The sequence below is a fragment of the Melopsittacus undulatus genome, chromosome 1 (assembly GCF_012275295.1).
Source record: "Melopsittacus undulatus isolate bMelUnd1 chromosome 1, bMelUnd1.mat.Z, whole genome shotgun sequence".
Classification (NCBI taxonomy): Eukaryota; Metazoa; Chordata; class Aves; order Psittaciformes; family Psittaculidae; genus Melopsittacus; species Melopsittacus undulatus.
In genome coordinates, this window is record NC_047527.1 from 34953886 (window position 1) to 34974025 (window position 20140).

At 36.0% G+C, this 20140-nt stretch overlaps 1 protein-coding gene across 1 annotated transcript in view; it reads right to left on the reverse strand.

Annotated features, from left to right (window-relative positions):
• Positions 1–20140, reverse strand: part of C1H8orf34 (chromosome 1 C8orf34 homolog) — a 162061-nt gene that overhangs the window by 111850 nt on the left and 30071 nt on the right. Inside the window, exons 2-4 of the mRNA XM_034063980.1 lie at positions 16944–17091; positions 15861–15992; positions 8141–8269 (exon numbers count right to left, since the gene is read on the reverse strand). Of these exons, the coding sequence (XP_033919871.1) occupies positions 8141–8269; positions 15861–15992; positions 16944–17091 (409 nt within the window). The remainder of the gene's footprint in view (positions 1–8140; positions 8270–15860; positions 15993–16943; positions 17092–20140) is intronic.

Consider the following 20140-nt stretch of genomic DNA (forward strand, 5'->3'; position numbering starts at 1 on the left):
ATGAAGTAATTGGTCTGAACATGCTTTCACAGTCCTTCAGAAGTGCTCCACAGCCACAACTACTGCCATCTCTGATCAGCAACAAATCTGGAGTGGGGCTGTTCATGCTAGCACAGCCTTTCTCAACTGGAACACTTTTATCCTGTCAATAGCTTGGTTTTTGAAAAGAGCTGGAAGAGCAAGCTATGCTCTGCAAGAAAGGTCTGGCCCACTAAGATTAAGTGAAACATGACTACCAGAGAATTTAATGACAACGCAACTTATTAATACTTATTTTAATTACTATTTTCACGCCTCCATTAGGCAAATTGCCCAAAAGCAGATCTCACTGTATTATCCATGTAGCTTATGGGGTTTTTTTTACCTAAAATATTAAACTAGTTGTTTATCATGCCCTTTTTTTTAATTAGCATGGATTATTAAAAGCATTCCTTATGTGGCTATCTTGGATTTATGTTCCCAATCTTCTATCCCTATGGCAGTCTGCTGCAGCACAATGTTAAGAATGGAGAAACAAAGATGATGTATTATTTATGATCAACTTTATAGCAGCTTAAAAGCTGTGATATCTTCCTACGTTATACATGCCTGAAGCTTTAGAACAGGTGTTCTGGTAAGAGTGAAAGTTATGCTTTTATTTGTGTTCCTTAAATAATTATAGTAAGAGGTAACACACAATAAAAATTAATTGAGTTTTTTTTTAAGACTTACATTTTTCTAAATGCACAACATACATCTGACAACTGTAATTTGTACTCAGTCATGAGAAAATAAAATGCTATGACTTTAACATATGCCAGACTACCATTATTCAGCTCAATGGCAGCAAATAGCTTATGCATTTTCCTAAACATCCAGAAGATGGCCACAGAGTTCCCAACAGCCAGTTTTCCTAGTTGCCAAACAAAACCTTCTGGATTTGACAGGCAGGTTTTGTCACACAGTTTGGATATAAGAAGACAACCTCAATGCAACTCTGACTAACTTGACAAAATTCATTTGTGTGATTGATCTCGGCTGGAGAACTTGTGGATGACGGGCCTGTCAACCTCACAGTGGTTGTAACAAACTCCAGAACAGAAACAGCATTATTACTCTATCATTATTAACACTGCAGCTTTGAGCATGAATGCAAGAATTTTGTATCATATATCAACTGCCTAGCAGTTAACTGTCCCACTGCATTCTCCTATCCACTGTAAACCACGGGAAGCTTTTGTTCCCTCACTGGTGGGACAGGCCATCTCAGATGTACTTGCATTTCCCATGGTAAAACCTCATGCCATACTGTAGCTGGCAGCATAATAATTTCTAGCCCCTGTTCTTGTTTGCACCATGTAAACACAAGGTAAATTGAAATTATTTCTCTTATACAATCTTGGAATATAAAGAAAATGAAATGGTTGGTCTGGCTGCACCAAACAAAGCATTTCCCCCAGAAAATACATACATAAGAACCAAACCAGCTCAGTCACTTCTGTATAGAAACTTTATAATAGATTTGTCATTGACTGTCATAATACAATTTTTTGTATTATATTCTTTACTTACATTGAGCCATTTACAACTTTCAAATTATACATTTTTCCTCCAGTAGTAATTCAAATATTTTCTGTGAAGGCATACTGAATTGAAACCTCAGAGTTCTTGCCAATGAGCAGCATATGTCCTTCTATTATTAAACAGCTATGTATCAAGTTTCTGTAGTGGTATCCATTTTGAATTAGGACAGTGTTCCTCCTAACATCTAGCTAGATAAGAGTAAGGGAAACAGTGTCATCCACAAGGCACTACATATCACACTATACATCAGTATAGTCACTAGTCAGGAAACACGTATTTAACCTCTCCTCCCCACAGTGTCTTTAAAAAAAAAAAATTAAACCCCAGCAAAATAATCAGTGTTTTATACTTGCAGCATTTCTATATCCAAATTTCTGATTGACTCCAATGGAGAACATAGGTTTCAGGATTAGCTTTAGTGAGTAATGAATTAGGCAATCAGAGAGAAATAAAATGCAAAGTACGCATGCACCAAACATCCCACAAATTCTCTTAGGCCAAGGTCATTTCAGAAGAGAATAATCATTAAAAACACTTTATTTTAGGAAAAGATGTACACTGTTCGTTAAGGTGGTTGCCCACAACAGCCGGTAGCCAAGGACAATCATAGCTCTCCCTACTACAACCCTCTGAATGCAGTCCACTTCTTCTAAAAACTAGAAAGTACCATATCTGAGGTGACCATCAAACAAACCCCACCTAAACTTCTGGCAAGGCAAATAGTGTCCCAGCAAAAGGTTACTGTAACTCCAAAAGAGACTCTAGCCCTGCAACTTTGAGTCGGCTAGATCAGAATGGCAAACACTGCCGCAAAGGTAATTAAAAATTTAACATCTGTAGAAAAAAGATACTTATAACTGAAGTAATAGCCATCTCCCAGCCATATAAGTCATACTTTATAACTGAATAGCAAAAATTATGTTTATGTTCTTCCTGTTTCAATCTTCAAAAATATCATTATTTTGTATTATTACTCACACATTACACTAAAAGCAAACGGATTTTATGAGCAAAGGCAGTATCAGATAACAGCTGCAGTACTGAGATAAAATTATCTTCCTTAAAGGTTTGATTGAGCTTATCTAAAAATGTCGATCTCAAAATAAATCACAAACATTGATCTCACACAAGAATAACATGATTTTAAAGTTCAGCCTGAACATTAGAAATGAAAAATCCTCTACAGAACACTGATGACTAGCTTGCCTGTTCAATTAGTAGAACACATTTAGGGCTAGATGCTCAAGCTGATCATGGATAAGTAATTTTTACAGACTAAAGAAGTCCTTTTTACAGACTAAAGTCTATTACACATCAACTGCATATGACTGAAAAAAGAAAACCAACCAAAAAAATTCTAAAGTATTATGTCTTAAAACAATGCCACTCTTGAGGCAACAAATAAAAGTCTAGTAACATGTCATGCAGGTGTGCATTTGCAGTCACATCATCATCGTCAGAAATGCCAGGTTTCAAAGGGAAAATTCAGAGGTGTCTGATGAACGTTATGGCATTCCATTCGAGTGCATTTTCCATACCTACAAAGTAAATCATTAATAGTTTCCTACAGTGTAGGAGGTTCTAAATGAAACCCCATTCTAATGTGTTTCAAACTGACAAATGTATAAAAATAGTTCATGATATAGATATTAAACTTACCACACATATTCACAGGTTCATCCACAAAACATGAATTTAGTGGTTTATTAACAGATTCTGATCTTTTTCAGAACTAGTTCTACCCTTATTGTTACAAAATTTTTACTCTTGTTTATCTTCTTCCCCATAAAAGATAAACAATACATAAGATTTATGTTTCACTATTTTAACTTTCTCTTAAAGGGGTAAGATCATGGTTGTCTTTCTTAAGCTATGCATAAACATAACTGTTTCTAACGTTATGAGAAATAACTTTGAGACACTACAGAAGGACTCAGAGATCTTTTTGTTCTTCTTGATCAAGAGCCATGGATATAGGCCTGGACACCCAGCTCTAGGTGGCCCCGCTTAAGCAGCTGGTCTGGATGAGACGACCTCTACAAGTCCCTGCCAACATCAACTATTCTGTGATTCTGTGATTCTTTATGGTTCTCAGCAATATTTCCTTCTAGACTGCAGATGGCTTTCTTCTTTACTGATTATTTATTGATTGATTACTCCCCTTCCATATGAAGAAACAAAAGACTACTTTTTTCTTACTGGTCATAGATAGATACTACTATTTCTGGGATTCCCTCGAAGCAACAGACTTGGATTGGTTACCCAATAGCTTTGGTTAATGTTAACTTACTAGCATTTCTGACCTTAGAAAGTCAATTGGATTCAAAACATGATAAATTTATTTCTCCCCTGGAGAAACCCTGGTAGTAGATACCTGGCCTTAACAAGGATTCAAACATGACTAACAAAATGTTAGTTATCTCTGTTGAAAGGCTAGATGCAACTATGAAAAAGTACCTCTCCCTTAGTAAAACACATTACTTGTCTTCAAATAGAATCATAGAATAGTTAGGGTTGGAAAGGACCTTAAGATCATCTAGTTCCACCCCCCCTGCCATCGGCAGGGACAAATACTGTTAACATGTATAAATTGAAACATCTAATACACACATTTTTTTAATATGCACTCTAATCCTTAACTGTTTATATAGAAGACGTAAAGCTGTTGACAAAGCAGGCAGGCTTCACACCTACTTTGCAGTATGCTCTTGCTGTTTTAGTACTCATTTTTCCTATTCAAAACACAGAATTCACTGTTTTCCATCTATTATCTATTTTTCTATACTCAGAAGATGGGAGGTGAAGACAGGTATATTCAAGAGCAGATCCTTTGCTATACAGGATATTTTAACTCAGTTTAAAAGACAACCAGACCAAAAGGGGAAATTCAAAAGCATACATCTGAAACAGCATGGAACTCTTCTTACTTACGATTAGCTGAGGAAGAGGGATGATAGCAGTAATTATGAAACCCTTGCAACTCAAGAAAACAAAATATGCACAAGGAAATGCGGTATATCCCCTGTATGTTGCTTCAGAAATCAGAATCTTCCGTAAATCATTGCCTTGATAGCTCAAAATCCACTTCCATGATGCACAGCTGATTGGAGAAGCAAGCAAAACCTAGCTTTCCCACATGGGTAGGCCTCTGGAAAATTGTATACTTAAATCACAAATCTCCAATGCATGTAGACCACAATTACGGCAATACCATTCTCCAGTCTTTCAAAACTCCAAAGATACTTTTAACACTGAGTGTGAAGTCACTTTTGGTTTCTCAGATCTACTGAAGCACAGAATTACATATTGTCTTGATGGGGCTTGGGAGGAAGGCTTCAAATATAAAGAAGGTCAGTTTTGAGCACTAGGAGAGACCAGACATGCAAGTGCTTCAGCCTCATCTTCCAAACCTATCTAGAAGTACTAATTTTGTGTGAAGTACACAGGTTTGTCTCAATGCAGGTATCTAGACTGTAAAATGAATGAAGCAATAGAAACTAGAATTTAATTCACAGGCTGTGTCAGCTGCATAGCAGCAATGAAATCCTGGAAACTCACAATGAGATCCAAATCTTATCTTTAAAAATGCAATGCCACTTTGAAACAACATTAGTATTAAATATACTATTAGACCCACAGATTTCACAGAAGTGCTTGCAGAACCAAAAGCACTGACTAGTCTGCCCAAAACAGGCATTAACACAGGAGAAAGTAGCTACAGGACCTTGCCATGGCTTTATAAAATTTACCACATGGGATGTTTGCTTGGATACACCACAGATGTGTTTCATGTGTCTTACACTTTTAAGGTTCCAGATGTGTCTATTCATTGAAACCCTCTTAAGTGCAATCCATATTCCACCTTTGGGAAAACAATAAATCCACATTTATTTTCAAAACTATCTCTTGGGTTTTTTTTTTTCAAACTTGTCAAATTTTTTATTTTGAATTTTTGCATCATCCTAACATGCAAGAAATCTCATCACTGAAGAGGTTTATTTCCTGAAATGATCTGAAAATCAAGAGTACAAAAACTGAAAGTAAGGACATATAGTTGGAGTTAAACTGATGCAAGCATTTAAATGACACAATCAAAAAGGCTAAAGTCCAAAATGAGCAACTACTGTCAAAGGGAAGAAAAAAAACAACACAAAACCCCAAACAAAACCCACACAATAAGAGATACTATAAATACAGTAGGAAAGGGGGAGAAAGTAAAATAGAGAACTACTATACCAAAGAGAAGGAAAGCAAATAATGAAGAAATTCCAGTATTCAATACTTTTACTACTTCAATATTTAAAACAAAATTAATTGTGGCTAGATGCTTTATGATAGTAATTTTAAGAGGAAAAACTGCAAGCAAGATGACAGAAAGCTGAAAGATATTCTGACGACTTAGATATATTTAAGCTGGCGGAATCTTGTGAAATTCACTCTAGAGCATTTCAGTGCTCTTTAAGAAGAAACCTCTAATCCATTAGCAACCGTCATTCAGGAATGGAGAGGACAGAAAAGGGTGAGTATCTTTCTGCAGAAAGAAAAAGGGAAGATGCGGGAACTACTGACCAGCAAGCCTAAATCTGACAGCAGCAAGAATATTTGACAAAATTATTAAATAAACAATTTATCAGCCTTTAATGGATAGAAAAGGTGATAAGAACCAGCTGACAGGAATTTATCATGAAAGAATCATATCAAATAATAAGACTTATAGCTTTCTCAACTGGGAAACTTGCTTAGTGGATAAGAGGAAGAAGTAGATGTAAAATACTTCAGCTACAGTAAGACTTTGTTTACTGTCCTAGTGATACTCCAGTAAACAAATTAGAGACTGTTCTAGGTGAAATCACTGCAAGCTAGATAAACATCTGGTGGGTAAAAAAATGCACTTACTGAGTAGCTTTCAAGGGCTGGCTGTCTGATCTGAAATGGAATCATGAAGAGGTCTGACAATATTTCCGTTAATGATCTGGATGAAGAAATAGAGAGCATATTCATGAAAGTGAACTTAGTATCAGGCTGCAAGTGATTTAAAGCACTCTGGGGGATAGGATTAAAGTTCTATATTACACAGCTAAATCATGAGAAAACATCAAGAAATTGTGAAGAATGTTTCATTTCTGAAATAACTCTATGAAAATCTGACTCCAACAATACTGACCAGGTACATTCACCTCTGGTCCAATGTAGGACCCAGAAGAGCTGCAGTGTTTTGTACTCCAGTTAGAAAGCTCTGTGGCAAAGAGGTATAGGATGCTGCAAACTGTATTTTAGGTATAAAGAAGACAGAGCTCAGAGGAAACTACATAATAATTGTGAGAAAAGACAAAGATGTAGAATTGAAGAGTGGCTTTAGTTCTTTATTAATGAACTTGCACATCTGATTGGTTTGTATCTCCAGACAGTGAATAAACCCTTTCTGAAACTGGAAAAAGTAGTTTCTGTATCTGTATTAAGCTTGATAGCAAGTCTCTAAAGGAGAAAGGCTTGAAAATGACACCTGCACCCATCACAGTAACACGGTCAGGCAATAGTGGAACTGCAAATCAGAGACCCTAATTGGAGGAGTTCTAGCTTCCCAAGAGCCATAGACCAATTTACTAGAAATACATTTGAAGAATCCTGTAATGTATACTACACTAATTAATATAAATATGAAAATTGCTCAGAATATAATTGTTGTGATCAACCTAAAACATTTGTGAGAGATGGAATCTGGACAAACTAGTTTGGTATATTTGACACAATTTGAAAAAATTATGAAACTCAAAATCCTCCATAGAACATTATTTATTCAGCTCTGTTTCTGACCTCACCATCTGCAATTTGAGATGAGGAGAAATAAAATATTTCTCTTTCAAGTGTTTCCCACACCACCTGGTTTTCATGTACCATGACAGAGAACACTTTTCATATTTTGATAATTATTAGTCGTCTTTGCTCCCAGCAATGTACTTCAGAATGCTCTTCTACAATAAAAAAAAAAAAGAAAAGAAAAAAGAAAAGCTATCAAGCTATTCCTCATCATATCCAGTAATTCTCAGGGCTACTCCTTACATTAGTATACTATTTTTAAACACTGCTTATGGATAATACTTGGGTTTTGTTAGGAATTAATTGGCTACTAATTTTTTGAGTATTTATTTGAGATGCTTTAAAATATTTGAATTGCTTTTGAACATTGGAAGAAATTAACTGGGGTCAAGCATACAAAATACCTAATTCTTTTTCAATGACAGGTCTGATCTCCATGAATGAGGTTCAGGTTTCACAGAGGTTAATCCAATCTAACTGCTACCACCCAAGAAGCAGTCTCACTGCTGCATGTTCCAGCTTTTTCATTAAGCCAGCCTCTTGTGTTGATCTCTTTATGAGCTAATTCTTATCACTAAACTAGCAGAAAACTAATGTAACAAGAAAGGATGTGCAGGGGAAGTAGTTTCAGTTAGCAGAAGAATGTAACTAATGATGTCAATGAACTTGGTCCATTGAGCAGAAGAACACCTTCTTGACACATACTTCCAAATTACAATTAAGGCTGCATGGTTACATTAAGAAACTAGAATCAACTTACTGTGAGACAGATTCTCAAGGGCTTTTCCAAGTTTTTTGCTCTCTTGAAGAATATGATTTAGTTCATCAAAATCATGGTTCTCCGGTTTTGTCCTCCAATCCCATTTAGGATGATCTATTGACTTTGGCACTAAATATACACAGATATATAGATGAAGTTTAGATTTGGTAGTTCAGACTCCTACAGTAGAAAAAAAGCTGCACAATGAATTTACAAGCTCAAGCACCTTGAGTAAAAATTACTTATCCTATTTTAACAGCTGGAAATATTTTCTTTGGTCAATGTGAAGTAAAAATTAAAACACCTATAAATAAATGCATCCTTGTGATGATTCTTGTGACTGAATTAATTGGTAAAGAGGAATAATTAATATTAGCAATTAAAATAAAAATAATGCCATAACAGAAAAATAGAATACAAATATTGCATATGAAGGTACTTTATTTACATCAAAATAGAACTGTGTGTCCTAGAGGAAAAATAAGGAAAAATGTCAAAATGAAAATGAGCAATGGGTACCTTTGGCTTTGCTAGTCATTTTATTGAAAAAAAAAATTATATCAAATTTTTAAAACAACATTTATACATATTTTTTAAAAAATCATAAAGCTCAGGTAACATTTCATAAAAACAGTGAAACAAAACACGTCCCCATTGTTCATGCTGTACAGCTTTATTCCGATAATTAAACAAACTCAATCTTTGGGAAGTGCAATCCTGAGCCTACAGACTCCAATTCATCATCTATTACCAAAAGCTTTGATTTAATTTTAAAATAACAGTTTCGCAACTACTGAGCTAACCTTACTTACAATGGCAGGGAAGAACAGGAGTTTCTGAGATATATAAGACTCACAATGAACATAAGCTGCAGTAACCAATGTGAACATTTCGAACAATTTGTAGAAATGAAAACAAAAGTGATGCTGTCTCTGGAACTGATATTTAACAAGTTCTTTTTGCCAGTGTTCTGAACAAAGCGATCCACTGCCTCCACGACCAAATGTGATTAATTGCTGGATTGTCTCCAAACACAGCATTACCATTCTGAGAATGGCACATTCTAGTGAGAAGATGATAATGCCTAGTCCACATTTCCAACAGAAGGGATCAGTTGCATTTATCAATGGTTGCTAACTACTCACTTAAAAATAAGTTCAAAAACAAAGCCTATAGTGTCTAATATGTTCTGGCCAGTTCTGAAATACTTATTTACTATGTTGACAGCTACCAAAGAATTTATGCTTACAAAATTCAGCTTCATTAAATGCTAAAAAGGAAATGCAGACCCCTATAGATCATGCAAAAAGAAGTGGCATCTTAGAATCATTTGGAATTTCAGAATGCCTATTTATGATGGTACGCAGAATTTATGCTCAAACTTCTCAAGTTCTGATAGCTATTGTAAAATGCGTTGGAAAACTATCCTTATTGAAATTTGCCTTATTGCTGACTGCCTCTGAATATAGAATCTGCTTCACTTTGGATCAGCTCCACAGGGAAGGTTGAATTTAAGTCAACAGCCACCTTTTCCACGTTTTTTCTGTCACAAAGAATGCAATTCCATCTCCTACAGATATAAAACAAGCCATCTTCAAACCAGACATGTACAGAGAGTTCAACAATTCAGAGTATATTTTGATCTGCAAAACCTAAGTGTTGGATCCTAAGTCAGGAACCTAAGTTCATATTAGGGAAGTTAATACATTAGACTATAAGTACAGACATTCTCGAAGACACAAGACAAAGGAAACATTGAGAAGGACCTACAGAGATAAGAGTAGGAAGAAACAGACACAGGAAGCCTCAATAAGGAGAGGGGAAAGGGGGTCCAAGTTGAAGTGTCAGAGGCCGATTCTGCTTTGTGTTCAAAAAAGACAAGTTACTTATTTCTTTCTGAGAACAATGGAAATAATGAGCTATAGTGGTTCCTAAGGAATAGACACAGGCCTTTAGTGTATGACTAGCCTCTATTCAGATAGAGAGCTCGCAATTTTGGTTGATACTTTTAAATGCCAATAATTTAACTTATAATTCCCTGGTTTAGAAACCACTATGTTCATTAAAGTTATCTAAATTCTGGTGTGACCAAAAATTGCCTCAATTCATAGACATTAGCACAATTAACTTAATTAGCACAACTTTAGTTTTTCTCATCCTTTTTCTTATTTAAAGAAAACAAAATGTTCTACCTATTACTTTCAGTAAACTTTTACTAACTGTAAATATAAGTATTTGGTAAAGTAGAAAAGAAATTCTATAATGAAATCTCTCTGTTTTGATCACTTTTGTTTTATATTGAGATCACACACTCCTTTACTGCCTGCTTTTCCAGCCACCTCATCATCTCCCTTCAGTGTACCAACACTGTATGTTGTTCTACAGCATCTCTCGCTCTAGGCTACTAGCAGTTTGACAGACTTTTCTTTCCATATTTATATTGAACTCACCACACCACAGATTTCTTACGGTACCAACAAAATACAGGCAGTCATATAATACAGTAAAACCATATAGAAAGATGACAATACCTTAGAGGTTCTGAAACCTTCCAGAAACCTTCCAGTTTCAGAAACCTTCAACAAGCTGGAATTTGATAACATGACAATTTGAAATAAACCATATTTTTCAAAATTCCAAAGGAGAGATTTTTTGAGAAACAGTATGATTTTGAACTTTGTCATGGGACAGAAACTGAATGAAACAAAGTTCTGCTCAACAGTTGCAAAGCTTCCAGAATAAGCAACTGTCAAGTATGAACCAATCTGCATCAGGAAAATGAAAGTATCAAGACTCTATCCTTGGAAAGTAAGGAAATGTGCTCAAGAGACAATGGTCTAATCCCTCATTTCAGAGAAATGTCACACAAACACAGGAAGCTTGGACTGCATCTCACGAGTACGATGGTGGGAAATCAGTCAAAAACATGGTGGAAATTTGCTCTGCATGATGATACTATAGTCTGTGTTTCAGTAAACCATTTTGTACTTTAGTGAAAATATATCGAAACAGATGTGCCGTCATGGAACATTTTGAGGTTTCAATAGAATTTGTATGAACAATGATTATGGATCATTCTGTTGAACCAAAACTGAGTGGAAAATTAAGCAGAATTAGAACTGAAATTTTTATTACTGCTAGAGAAGACATAGTTCTTCTTACTTAACTATTTTTCCAACTAATGAATGGACACTAAAACTGAAGTCTACTTCATTACATCATGTGGCATGTGTCTCTCCTTTCACAGTATAAACTTGTATCTTCCCAACTATAGGATCAACAAGCACTGGTCATTTTCAAGTGTATGGTTTTGTGTGACACATGCAGAACTGGCTAAAGACTGTATGACCCTTCCTTGAGATATTTTGAAATACGTGATTATCTTCTCTATGTATGAAGTCCAACATATATAATTTCCAATACATGTGTCACTACACATTTAGTAAAATCCTCTCATAATTTTCTGACCTTCCTTTATTATGCTCACTCAACTCCTCATAATCATCATATCAGTAATTTTAAATCCCCCATCACATTACCTGCCTCAACCTCACCTCTGTTATTTGATTTATAAAACATTTTCTTTTGAAATTATTTGCCTACAATTAAGAAGATTCATTATCTCTACATCATAGCATTTGTATATGAGACCTTCCCATCTCATCTTAGAAGACTGTAAAGACATGCTTTCCAGTATTTCTGATGTTCTGGTGGTGCATCACCCCCCAAATGCACATCAGATACATTCGCATGTGTTATGAATTCTGCCACAAATCAACAGACCTTTCATTTCCACTGGATGATGGTACAAGATTAGTATTGTTTTCATCTGAAAATACATTTCTTTTAAGATGTTTTGCAGACAGAGTCAGATCAGTTCCTCATTAAATCCTACATTTCATTAATACATTTGTATGACCATTTTACATCTCAAAAAACCAAAAACAGGTGTGTTGTCATTGCGCATAAAATTACTCACGCATTTAAATCCTACAATAACATTCAGATTGGAGTTCTTTGATAACACAGCCAAACTGGTCTACACAGTACCAGGATATTGAAAGGCTAAGAAAACAATGATCCAAAGTCCTAGACTGACCAAGGACAGTTAGAAATACACAATATTGTAATTGTAAATGAGATACGGTCAGAATGATGAACTGAAGCAGAGTGAAAGAATGATCTGTGATCAGATTTAATATGGAGGCGATGAGGAGATTAACTACTTTGCCTAAAAGTAGCTAGCTGGAAAGCAGTGAGTCTCTCACAAACTATTCAGAAACTTTCGAATTTGGTCTTCTTCAAATACAGAATGTGATCATCTAAATATTTCATTCTATACATATACAAACATACACACACACTAGGAGCCCTAGCTTCAAGCCTCTTCTTTGCCATATAACAGCAGCAGCTTCTGTTTAACTTTGGTTTTGCATACACCAAACAAGTGGTCAGATCCCTTGGATAACAGGGTTTTTCGTTTGTGTGTTATTTCAGGTATGACTGAGATTGGTCTTACCTGCAAACACGAACATTCTACCTCATCATCCAGGACATAAAGACTAAAATGGTATTGGTCTCAGTATCAGACCCTTAAGCATGCCATCAGCAATAGGCCTTTTTACTGAACTTTGCATTGCCAGTCACAATCCCTTGAATTCAACAGTTGAGTCAACTTTCTACACATCTTGTGTCCACTTACCCAGGCCATATCTTACCAACTGAGTTATAAGAATACTATGAGAGATTCACCAAGGTTTTGCTAAAGTCAAGATATTAAACATCCGCTACTCTGATTACAGGACCAATTCATCTAAGGGGGCAATCAGGTTGATCTAATCAAAAGTGTATGATCTCATAAATCCGTATTTCTCTCCTTACTGTAGATGGGAACACCTTCCAGGAAAATTTGCTCAGTAACCCTCCCAGAGAATAAGGTTAGGCTGATCAGCCTGTAGTCCCCAAAGATTCCTTCTTGCCCTTGCTCAAAATCAGTGTGATGTTTCGTCATGAGAAACTCCTACAATCATGATGTTTCAGTGATAATAGAAGGGCCTTACAATGACATTAGTCTCCTCTCTCAGCATGCTCAGAATAAATCACATATAATGCCATGTATTTATGTATATCCAATTGCCTTAAGCACACCCTAATTCTGTCTTTCTCTGTTGTGGGTAAAGCTGCATGCCCGCAAACTCTAGTGCTAGACTTAGGGACTTGGGTAGCTTAAGAACAAGCCTTACCAACTGAAAAGCATTATTAAATGTCCTTCAGGCCACAAGGATAGATCCTCGAGTCCATATTTATACATCAAATATATTCTGGGTGTATAAATTATTTCCCTGCTTGACATGTGACCTGGTAGAGTGTCCAGCCTCCTCTTTGTCCTTCTCGTGAGACAACCTAAGGACTAACAAGCAAGGAACCTATAGTAGGCACACAGACGAAGGGAGTGACACGATGTCGCACCACTACACAGGATAGAGACTGAGAATTTGAGATCTATAGGAGATGGCACGGAAGTTACTTTATACCTAACACAGAGTTTGAAGTGCAAGCACGGGAAGGGAGGACAAGAACACAGTATGACAGGAACAGCTCACAACACCTTTGGCCACTGTTTCTAACAGTTTATCTCCATAAATTGCTGTTAGACTATTAGCTTAAACTCAGATTATGAGTGACTATGACCACTTCTCTTAATATCCCTGTGTCCTGGTTTGAGCAGTAGCAGTCATTTTTCTCCTTCTTGGTAGCTGGTGCAGTGCTGTGTTTTGACTTTCAGGCTGAGAATGATTGCTGATAGCAAGTATGTTTTGAATTACTGCTCAAATGTTTGGTTTTGTCCAAGGCCTTTTCTGAGCTCATGCTCTGCCAGGGAGGAGGAGAGGCCGGGAGGAAGGAGAGACAGGACACCTGACCGAGGCTAGCCAAAGAGGTATTCCATACCATAGCACGTCATGCCCAGGATGTAACCGGGAGAGACGGGGAAGGGCTGGAGGCTCTGGGGAATGGAGGAGGTATCGCTCGGTGCTCAGTCGGGCAGGGTGGAGTGAGTTATGGGACAGTGGCTGGTGAGGTGTTGTATTCTCTTCGCTTGTTGTTTGCTTTATCATTATTATTCATAGTACTAGTAGCAGGAGTGATTTGTGTTATACCTTAGCAATTAAACCGTTCTTATCTCAATCCATGGGGGCCACATTCTTTGGATTCTCCTTCCTAACTCTCCGGGAGTTGGGGGAGCAAGGGGGGGAGTGAGTGTGCGAACTGTGCGGATTTGGTTTAAACCCCGACACCCTGTTTACTCTTGAAAGTGAACCAAAATCTACGTGCTTCTTTTGGACTAATATAAAAATTCATGTGCCCACAGAGAGGTACAGAGTCATAGAATGGTTAGGGTTGGAAGGGACCTTAAAAGATTATCTAGTTCCAAAGTCCCTTCCATAGCCAGGGACACCTCCCACTAAACTATGTTGCCAAAGGCCCTGTCCAGCCTGACCTTGAATACTGCCAGGGATTTGAGTTGTTTTTAAATCAGGGAATGTACTTCATGAAGAAGAAACAGACACATGCTCCATTTCCAGAATAAATAATCCATAAATTTGTGCTACTGTACAGCTACTCTATCTGTACAGCTATTTTTTACTTGTTACAGTTACTTATTCTACCAAAAATGTATCATACAAGACTGTCAACAACCCAAAAGCACAGTGTCTCTATTGAATAGATCTATCATGATTTACTTTAACCATTGCTGAGCTATATTTTGACCTACTGAGACCACTGGGAGATTTTTCTTTGACTCCACTTAAGTCTAGACTTCCCCATCTTGCTTTCAGAGGAAAGACAGCAAGCTTTATATTGCAGCATACTATAAATCTCTGTTCTCATCTGGTTGACCTATTCACACTCTGAGTTATTAAAAAGATTCAGCTATTCTAAAAATTTCAAAAAGCTACAATAGCCAACTGAAAAAAAATATATTTTTTTCGGTTTATTTTGGAGAAGATACCTTGTATACACACGTGGGTGTGTACCTATACATGCGTAAGTATATAAATTGGAGAAATATTTATTTGTGTAAAAATTCCATTAGAAATCAAGCTTAAAAATTAAATTTCTTCTACAGCCAGTATACAGGAAGCACTGTATTTCATTAAGGCTTGCTGCCTCTATTTTTATTACTTTTATTTTGCAGGTCATTGACAATATTCATTTCAGTCACGCTATTTCTATTCTGCCTTTTCTTTCAGTGTACATTTAGATTCCTTCAGCAACCCTCAGAGCTGTACACCTGTTCTGCTGACTCTGCCCCCATATCTGTTCATAATTCAAAGTTTTGCATAGCCTGACCTGCTGAAAAAACTTGTCTTTTAGGACCAATATCAACAGAACAGATTTTACATATGTAAAATGGCAATGAAAATAGAACATCAAATCATAATTGGTATCTGAATATAAAACTGTGCATGACACCCGGATATGCTTCTGTTTTTTATCTATCTGTCTAAAATTCTATTTTATCTACAGATGACAACATAGGGTATTAAATATTCATAATTGAAGTGAAAGTAAAGCAAGAATCAAACTCTTCTAACATATATATCTAACCATTTCAACTGCTCATACTTTGCTTTCCATTTTAATACTAAGTCATCAGAAAAACATACTATGGGTTTGGATATATGCAGGAATTAATAATGTACTGAAGCTTTCTTACATGACTTGGACTCCGGTGATGGTGGAGAAATGTTGGACACGGCAAGGTCACTCTTTGACTTTTTAGGTTTTTTTGCATTTACCTGCCAAGGTTTATCATAGCTTCTAATATCTCTCCTTGTTCCTTTATTTTCTGTCAAAAGAATCAAATCAGGCAATTATAACATTTATAGAGTCATTTTTCAAAGAACTGATAAACGATTAATCCAGAAAAAAAAGACCTAACAGTCCAAACTAAAGTCTGCTCTTCTTTTTCTCTATTTCTGATTTATATGAAATTTCATATATTTCTTAAATTTCCTAAGTATCAAAATTTAGAAATTCATTAATATGTTTTTCATTAAAAACATAACATGTTATTTTTTTGTTATGAAAATGTCCTTAAACTCCACTTATTCTCTTATATGTGTGATTTCCTGTGCTTAAAACTCCACATTTTAAGTAAAAAGTAAATTTGCAGGTAACTAACATTTTGACTATCAGCAAGTATTTGAGATCTATGTCACTTTTTAAATATAAACCGAATTCTAAGAGTAGCTTGACACAGAATATCAAAGCTAAAATTTCTACTTTAGAATCAGAGCAGATATTATTTCAGAAATGTTTTTAATGATTCTGAAGATCTACAATCATAAATTATTCACGCTGGAGTTCATAAAGTAGTAATAGCATCTCTCATTAAGTGTTGGAAAGATGGGTTGTTAAAAATGTGTATTATTAAAGAGAATACCTCAATAGAGGCTAATCTCATGCAAAAGTACACCACAGGAAGGTAAACAAAGCAAAGAGAAGGGAAAGCAAACAGGACAGAAAGGAAATTGAGGGACCTTTATATGTACCTTCCTTTTTATTGAGACTGTGATTGTTTCCACTCTGTAATTCCAACTCATGCTCACATATGTACATAGGCTAAGCTTAGAGGCAACAATATATATCCAATTCAGTATCTACTGGACAGACAGGATTTGCTGTGCATGCTCAAAACCACAGAGTAGTACTCATTCAGTAGATAAACAGGAAATCATGGCCAAAAGTGTGGGAAGATTATATTGGAGACTAGCCCTTTCCAGCATACAAAACGTACCTGATGTTTCACTCTCTGCCCAAAGGGCAGCAGAGCCAGACAAAGTCCTCTGAAGCTGATTGCGGTTCCCCTGTTTTGACTGAAGATGATCAATTAGAAATGGGATTGGCTGGTCAGGTGTTTCTGTTATCAGCTTGGTCATCAATTCCTTTAGAAAATTAAAACAAAACAAAAAATTAGTGGGATATTGCACCCAAACTAATCTAGTATTTACCAACAGTAAAGGAGCGTTTATAAATGAGAAGCCTGTTTTCAACTTTGAAGAAAACAGCCGGAAGCATCTATCTCCTCAAACTACTACTAGGTTTGCCCTATGAAGTGTTCACCGTCTGAAGTGCTCTTAACCCACAGAGTCATGTATCCACTAGAATTTATGTTAAACAACGCAATTTCAACTATCTGCTCAAATGTACCCCCAATTATTTGAATACTTAAGAGACAGTATACCCACTAACAGTAAATGTGAGTAACTGCATGTAGGATTATTATCATGATAAGACAAGTTCTCTTTGTCCATTCCAAGCCTTTCCATTCCTTTTATTCAAGTAGTAGTATAAACAATTAGGTATAAGTGAAAATGAGACAGAAACAAGCTTTCCATTCCAGAAAGTGAAATTTAACTTCTGAGAATAAAAAGGAGAAAACATGCCCAATCTCATGTCTTGTGATGCCGTTATCATCCCTGATGTGATTTTTGATAACTGCCTACAGGGAACCAAAAAAAAAAAAGTCTTTGGTTTGGAAATGGAACTCCACAGGAAGAAATTAATCTAGTTACTAATCTTAGAAATGGCAAAGCTATGGAGTCTAACTTCATTGAGACTGTCTCTCACCAAGGTAGGAGAAACCCTCTGATATACATCACACAAGAAAAATCCAGAAATTGGAGAAACTCATATTTTAGTTGCCTGGCAACACTGTAACAGCAAACCTTTCTTTTTTCCTCTGCCAAAATGCAGAATTAGTGACAAGTGGAAAGATGTAATCTTGTGCTTCTGATAGACCAGAATAGCTGTAGGAATTCCACTGCAGAGAATTCTCTTACCAAAGGAAAAGTGTCAATCTGTAATAGCTGACTTGTAATTGAAATAATTTCCCTGAATCGTGGTTTGGAAATCATTTTTCTCTCTTAGATTAAAAAATTAATAGCATCAATGCATGTATCTTAGTTCTCATCATCTTGTTTTTATTAAAGACATGCACAGGTCAATACATTACAAAATTAAAGCAGCAAGAAAAAAGATAGTACAGAGATGGAAAATTTCAGAATGTTTGTATCAATGTAAGACAAATGATACTTGACTGTTGCCATCACTGACTTGCTTGTCACAAGAAGAAAAGGTCTTTAATTAACAGAAACAGAACTAATAAAATAAAACTGGTTATATGATGTAATACTTTATTCTGAGACATAGCAATAAAACTAAAGAACTGCACAAAGTACAAAAAAAAGTGCTATTCCAAGGTGATGTGAAATTAGTTCCTATTCAAAAGGGCCACTTTTTATCTACTGTTAATATATTGACAATAAGGCCTGAGTGATCTCTGCTGTCTCAGAGCATAATCACTTCTGTGATAGCAATTAGAAAAGATGAAAGAACTATAGATACAGGCTACTTTTATCTCTCTGAAGTAACAAATCGGTTGTACTGATTCTGTGCACCTAAAGCAAAAAAAAGAAATAACATTGTTCAAATCATCATAACCTGAAAATAGTATGTGGTTAAAAAATAAAAATACTACCTATTTGTTTAATAAGCCTCAAAATGACTTGCCTCAAGCACTTTCAGAAATGGCATTTAAAGTAAATAGAGCTTTAAGCTGACATGAAGATGACACAGATTGCAAAGCCTGCCACTTAAGAAAGACATAGCTCTTTCCTAAGAGTATTCTGTTACAAAAGGGGAGTGAAGAAGCTCTTATGGATTTTCTCCTCTAGCCGCTCCAAGCAAGGTGTGAAAGTGGTCTCCAACTTACCACTCTGCAGGATGTGCAAAGAACACCTCCACCCCAAGCAGCGATAACAACAGTAGTGATAACAATTTCATATGTACACTCTGTAAATCCACATTCACATGCAGAAGGTGTTACCTGCTTCCACATCCTTCTGCTATACACACAGTCAGAAGTAGGATCACAACTCCATGATTCTCTCTGCCTTTGCCCTCCTACCAAATTCTGCCATCCAAAGGACCCAACTCCATCTGCTCAGCCCTTAATGCATGCTCTTCAAGCTCATGCTTCCTTTGAGACTCTTGTCATCCCAGCAAATTGTCAACTACAAGGAAATGGGTTTTCTGCCTGCCATGGGGTAGAGGGGTGGGAGAGGCAAGAGAAGCAAAAAAAACCCAACAAACCATAAAACAAAAAGGCAAAAAAAAACTTCACATAGGTAGTAACTGTACTTAGTGAGCTCTCAGCTAAATTTTTTTTTTTTTTTAGGTAGAAACAGAAACTTCACTGAACAGATATTACAGATTAGGAATGCCTGTTAGGCGGGTTCTCTCACCACTGGGAAAACCTGTTGGGGTATTCTCATCATAGCACCTAGTAAAACTATCATAAACTTCTGATGAAATTACCCAAAGTTTATTTAACACTCTCATCTGTTACTCAGATGACATTTTAATAGACAGCAGGAATAACATACTACATGTTACTCTAAATATACTTTCACAACTTTGAAATGTTTAAAAAAGAATTACAAAAGTTAAGGTATTAAATAAGAAAAACTTAAATGCACAACTTACAAAAATAAAATTTCTTTTTGGTTAGCAACAGCCTGATCTGACTCACAATGTGCTAAGTAGGCAAGGTTTCACAAGAAAAAGAAAAGACCAACCAGTCTCAATGAAGCTGCCTCTGCATTAACAGCAGAATAAAAATGGCACAAGATCATTGAAAATGAGATTCATTTCTTGATGAAAAATTCAAAAGATAAGTTTCAACTATGCATGAAAACTGAAATGCAAGACACATGTCTCAAAAATGTCAATTATACTTTTTGCCTTTCCAGGTCAAGTTTCTAAGTTTTTTACTTGCTCACAATTTCACCTAATTCAAATAAGAAAAATTAAAAGTTTTGACTACCTTTTTAAGATGCTCTGCACAGTATGCATTATAAGGACAAATAAAAAATCATGGCAGATTTGAGGCCCCATGCTGCAAGATGAATTGTTTACTACCTATAATCTCTC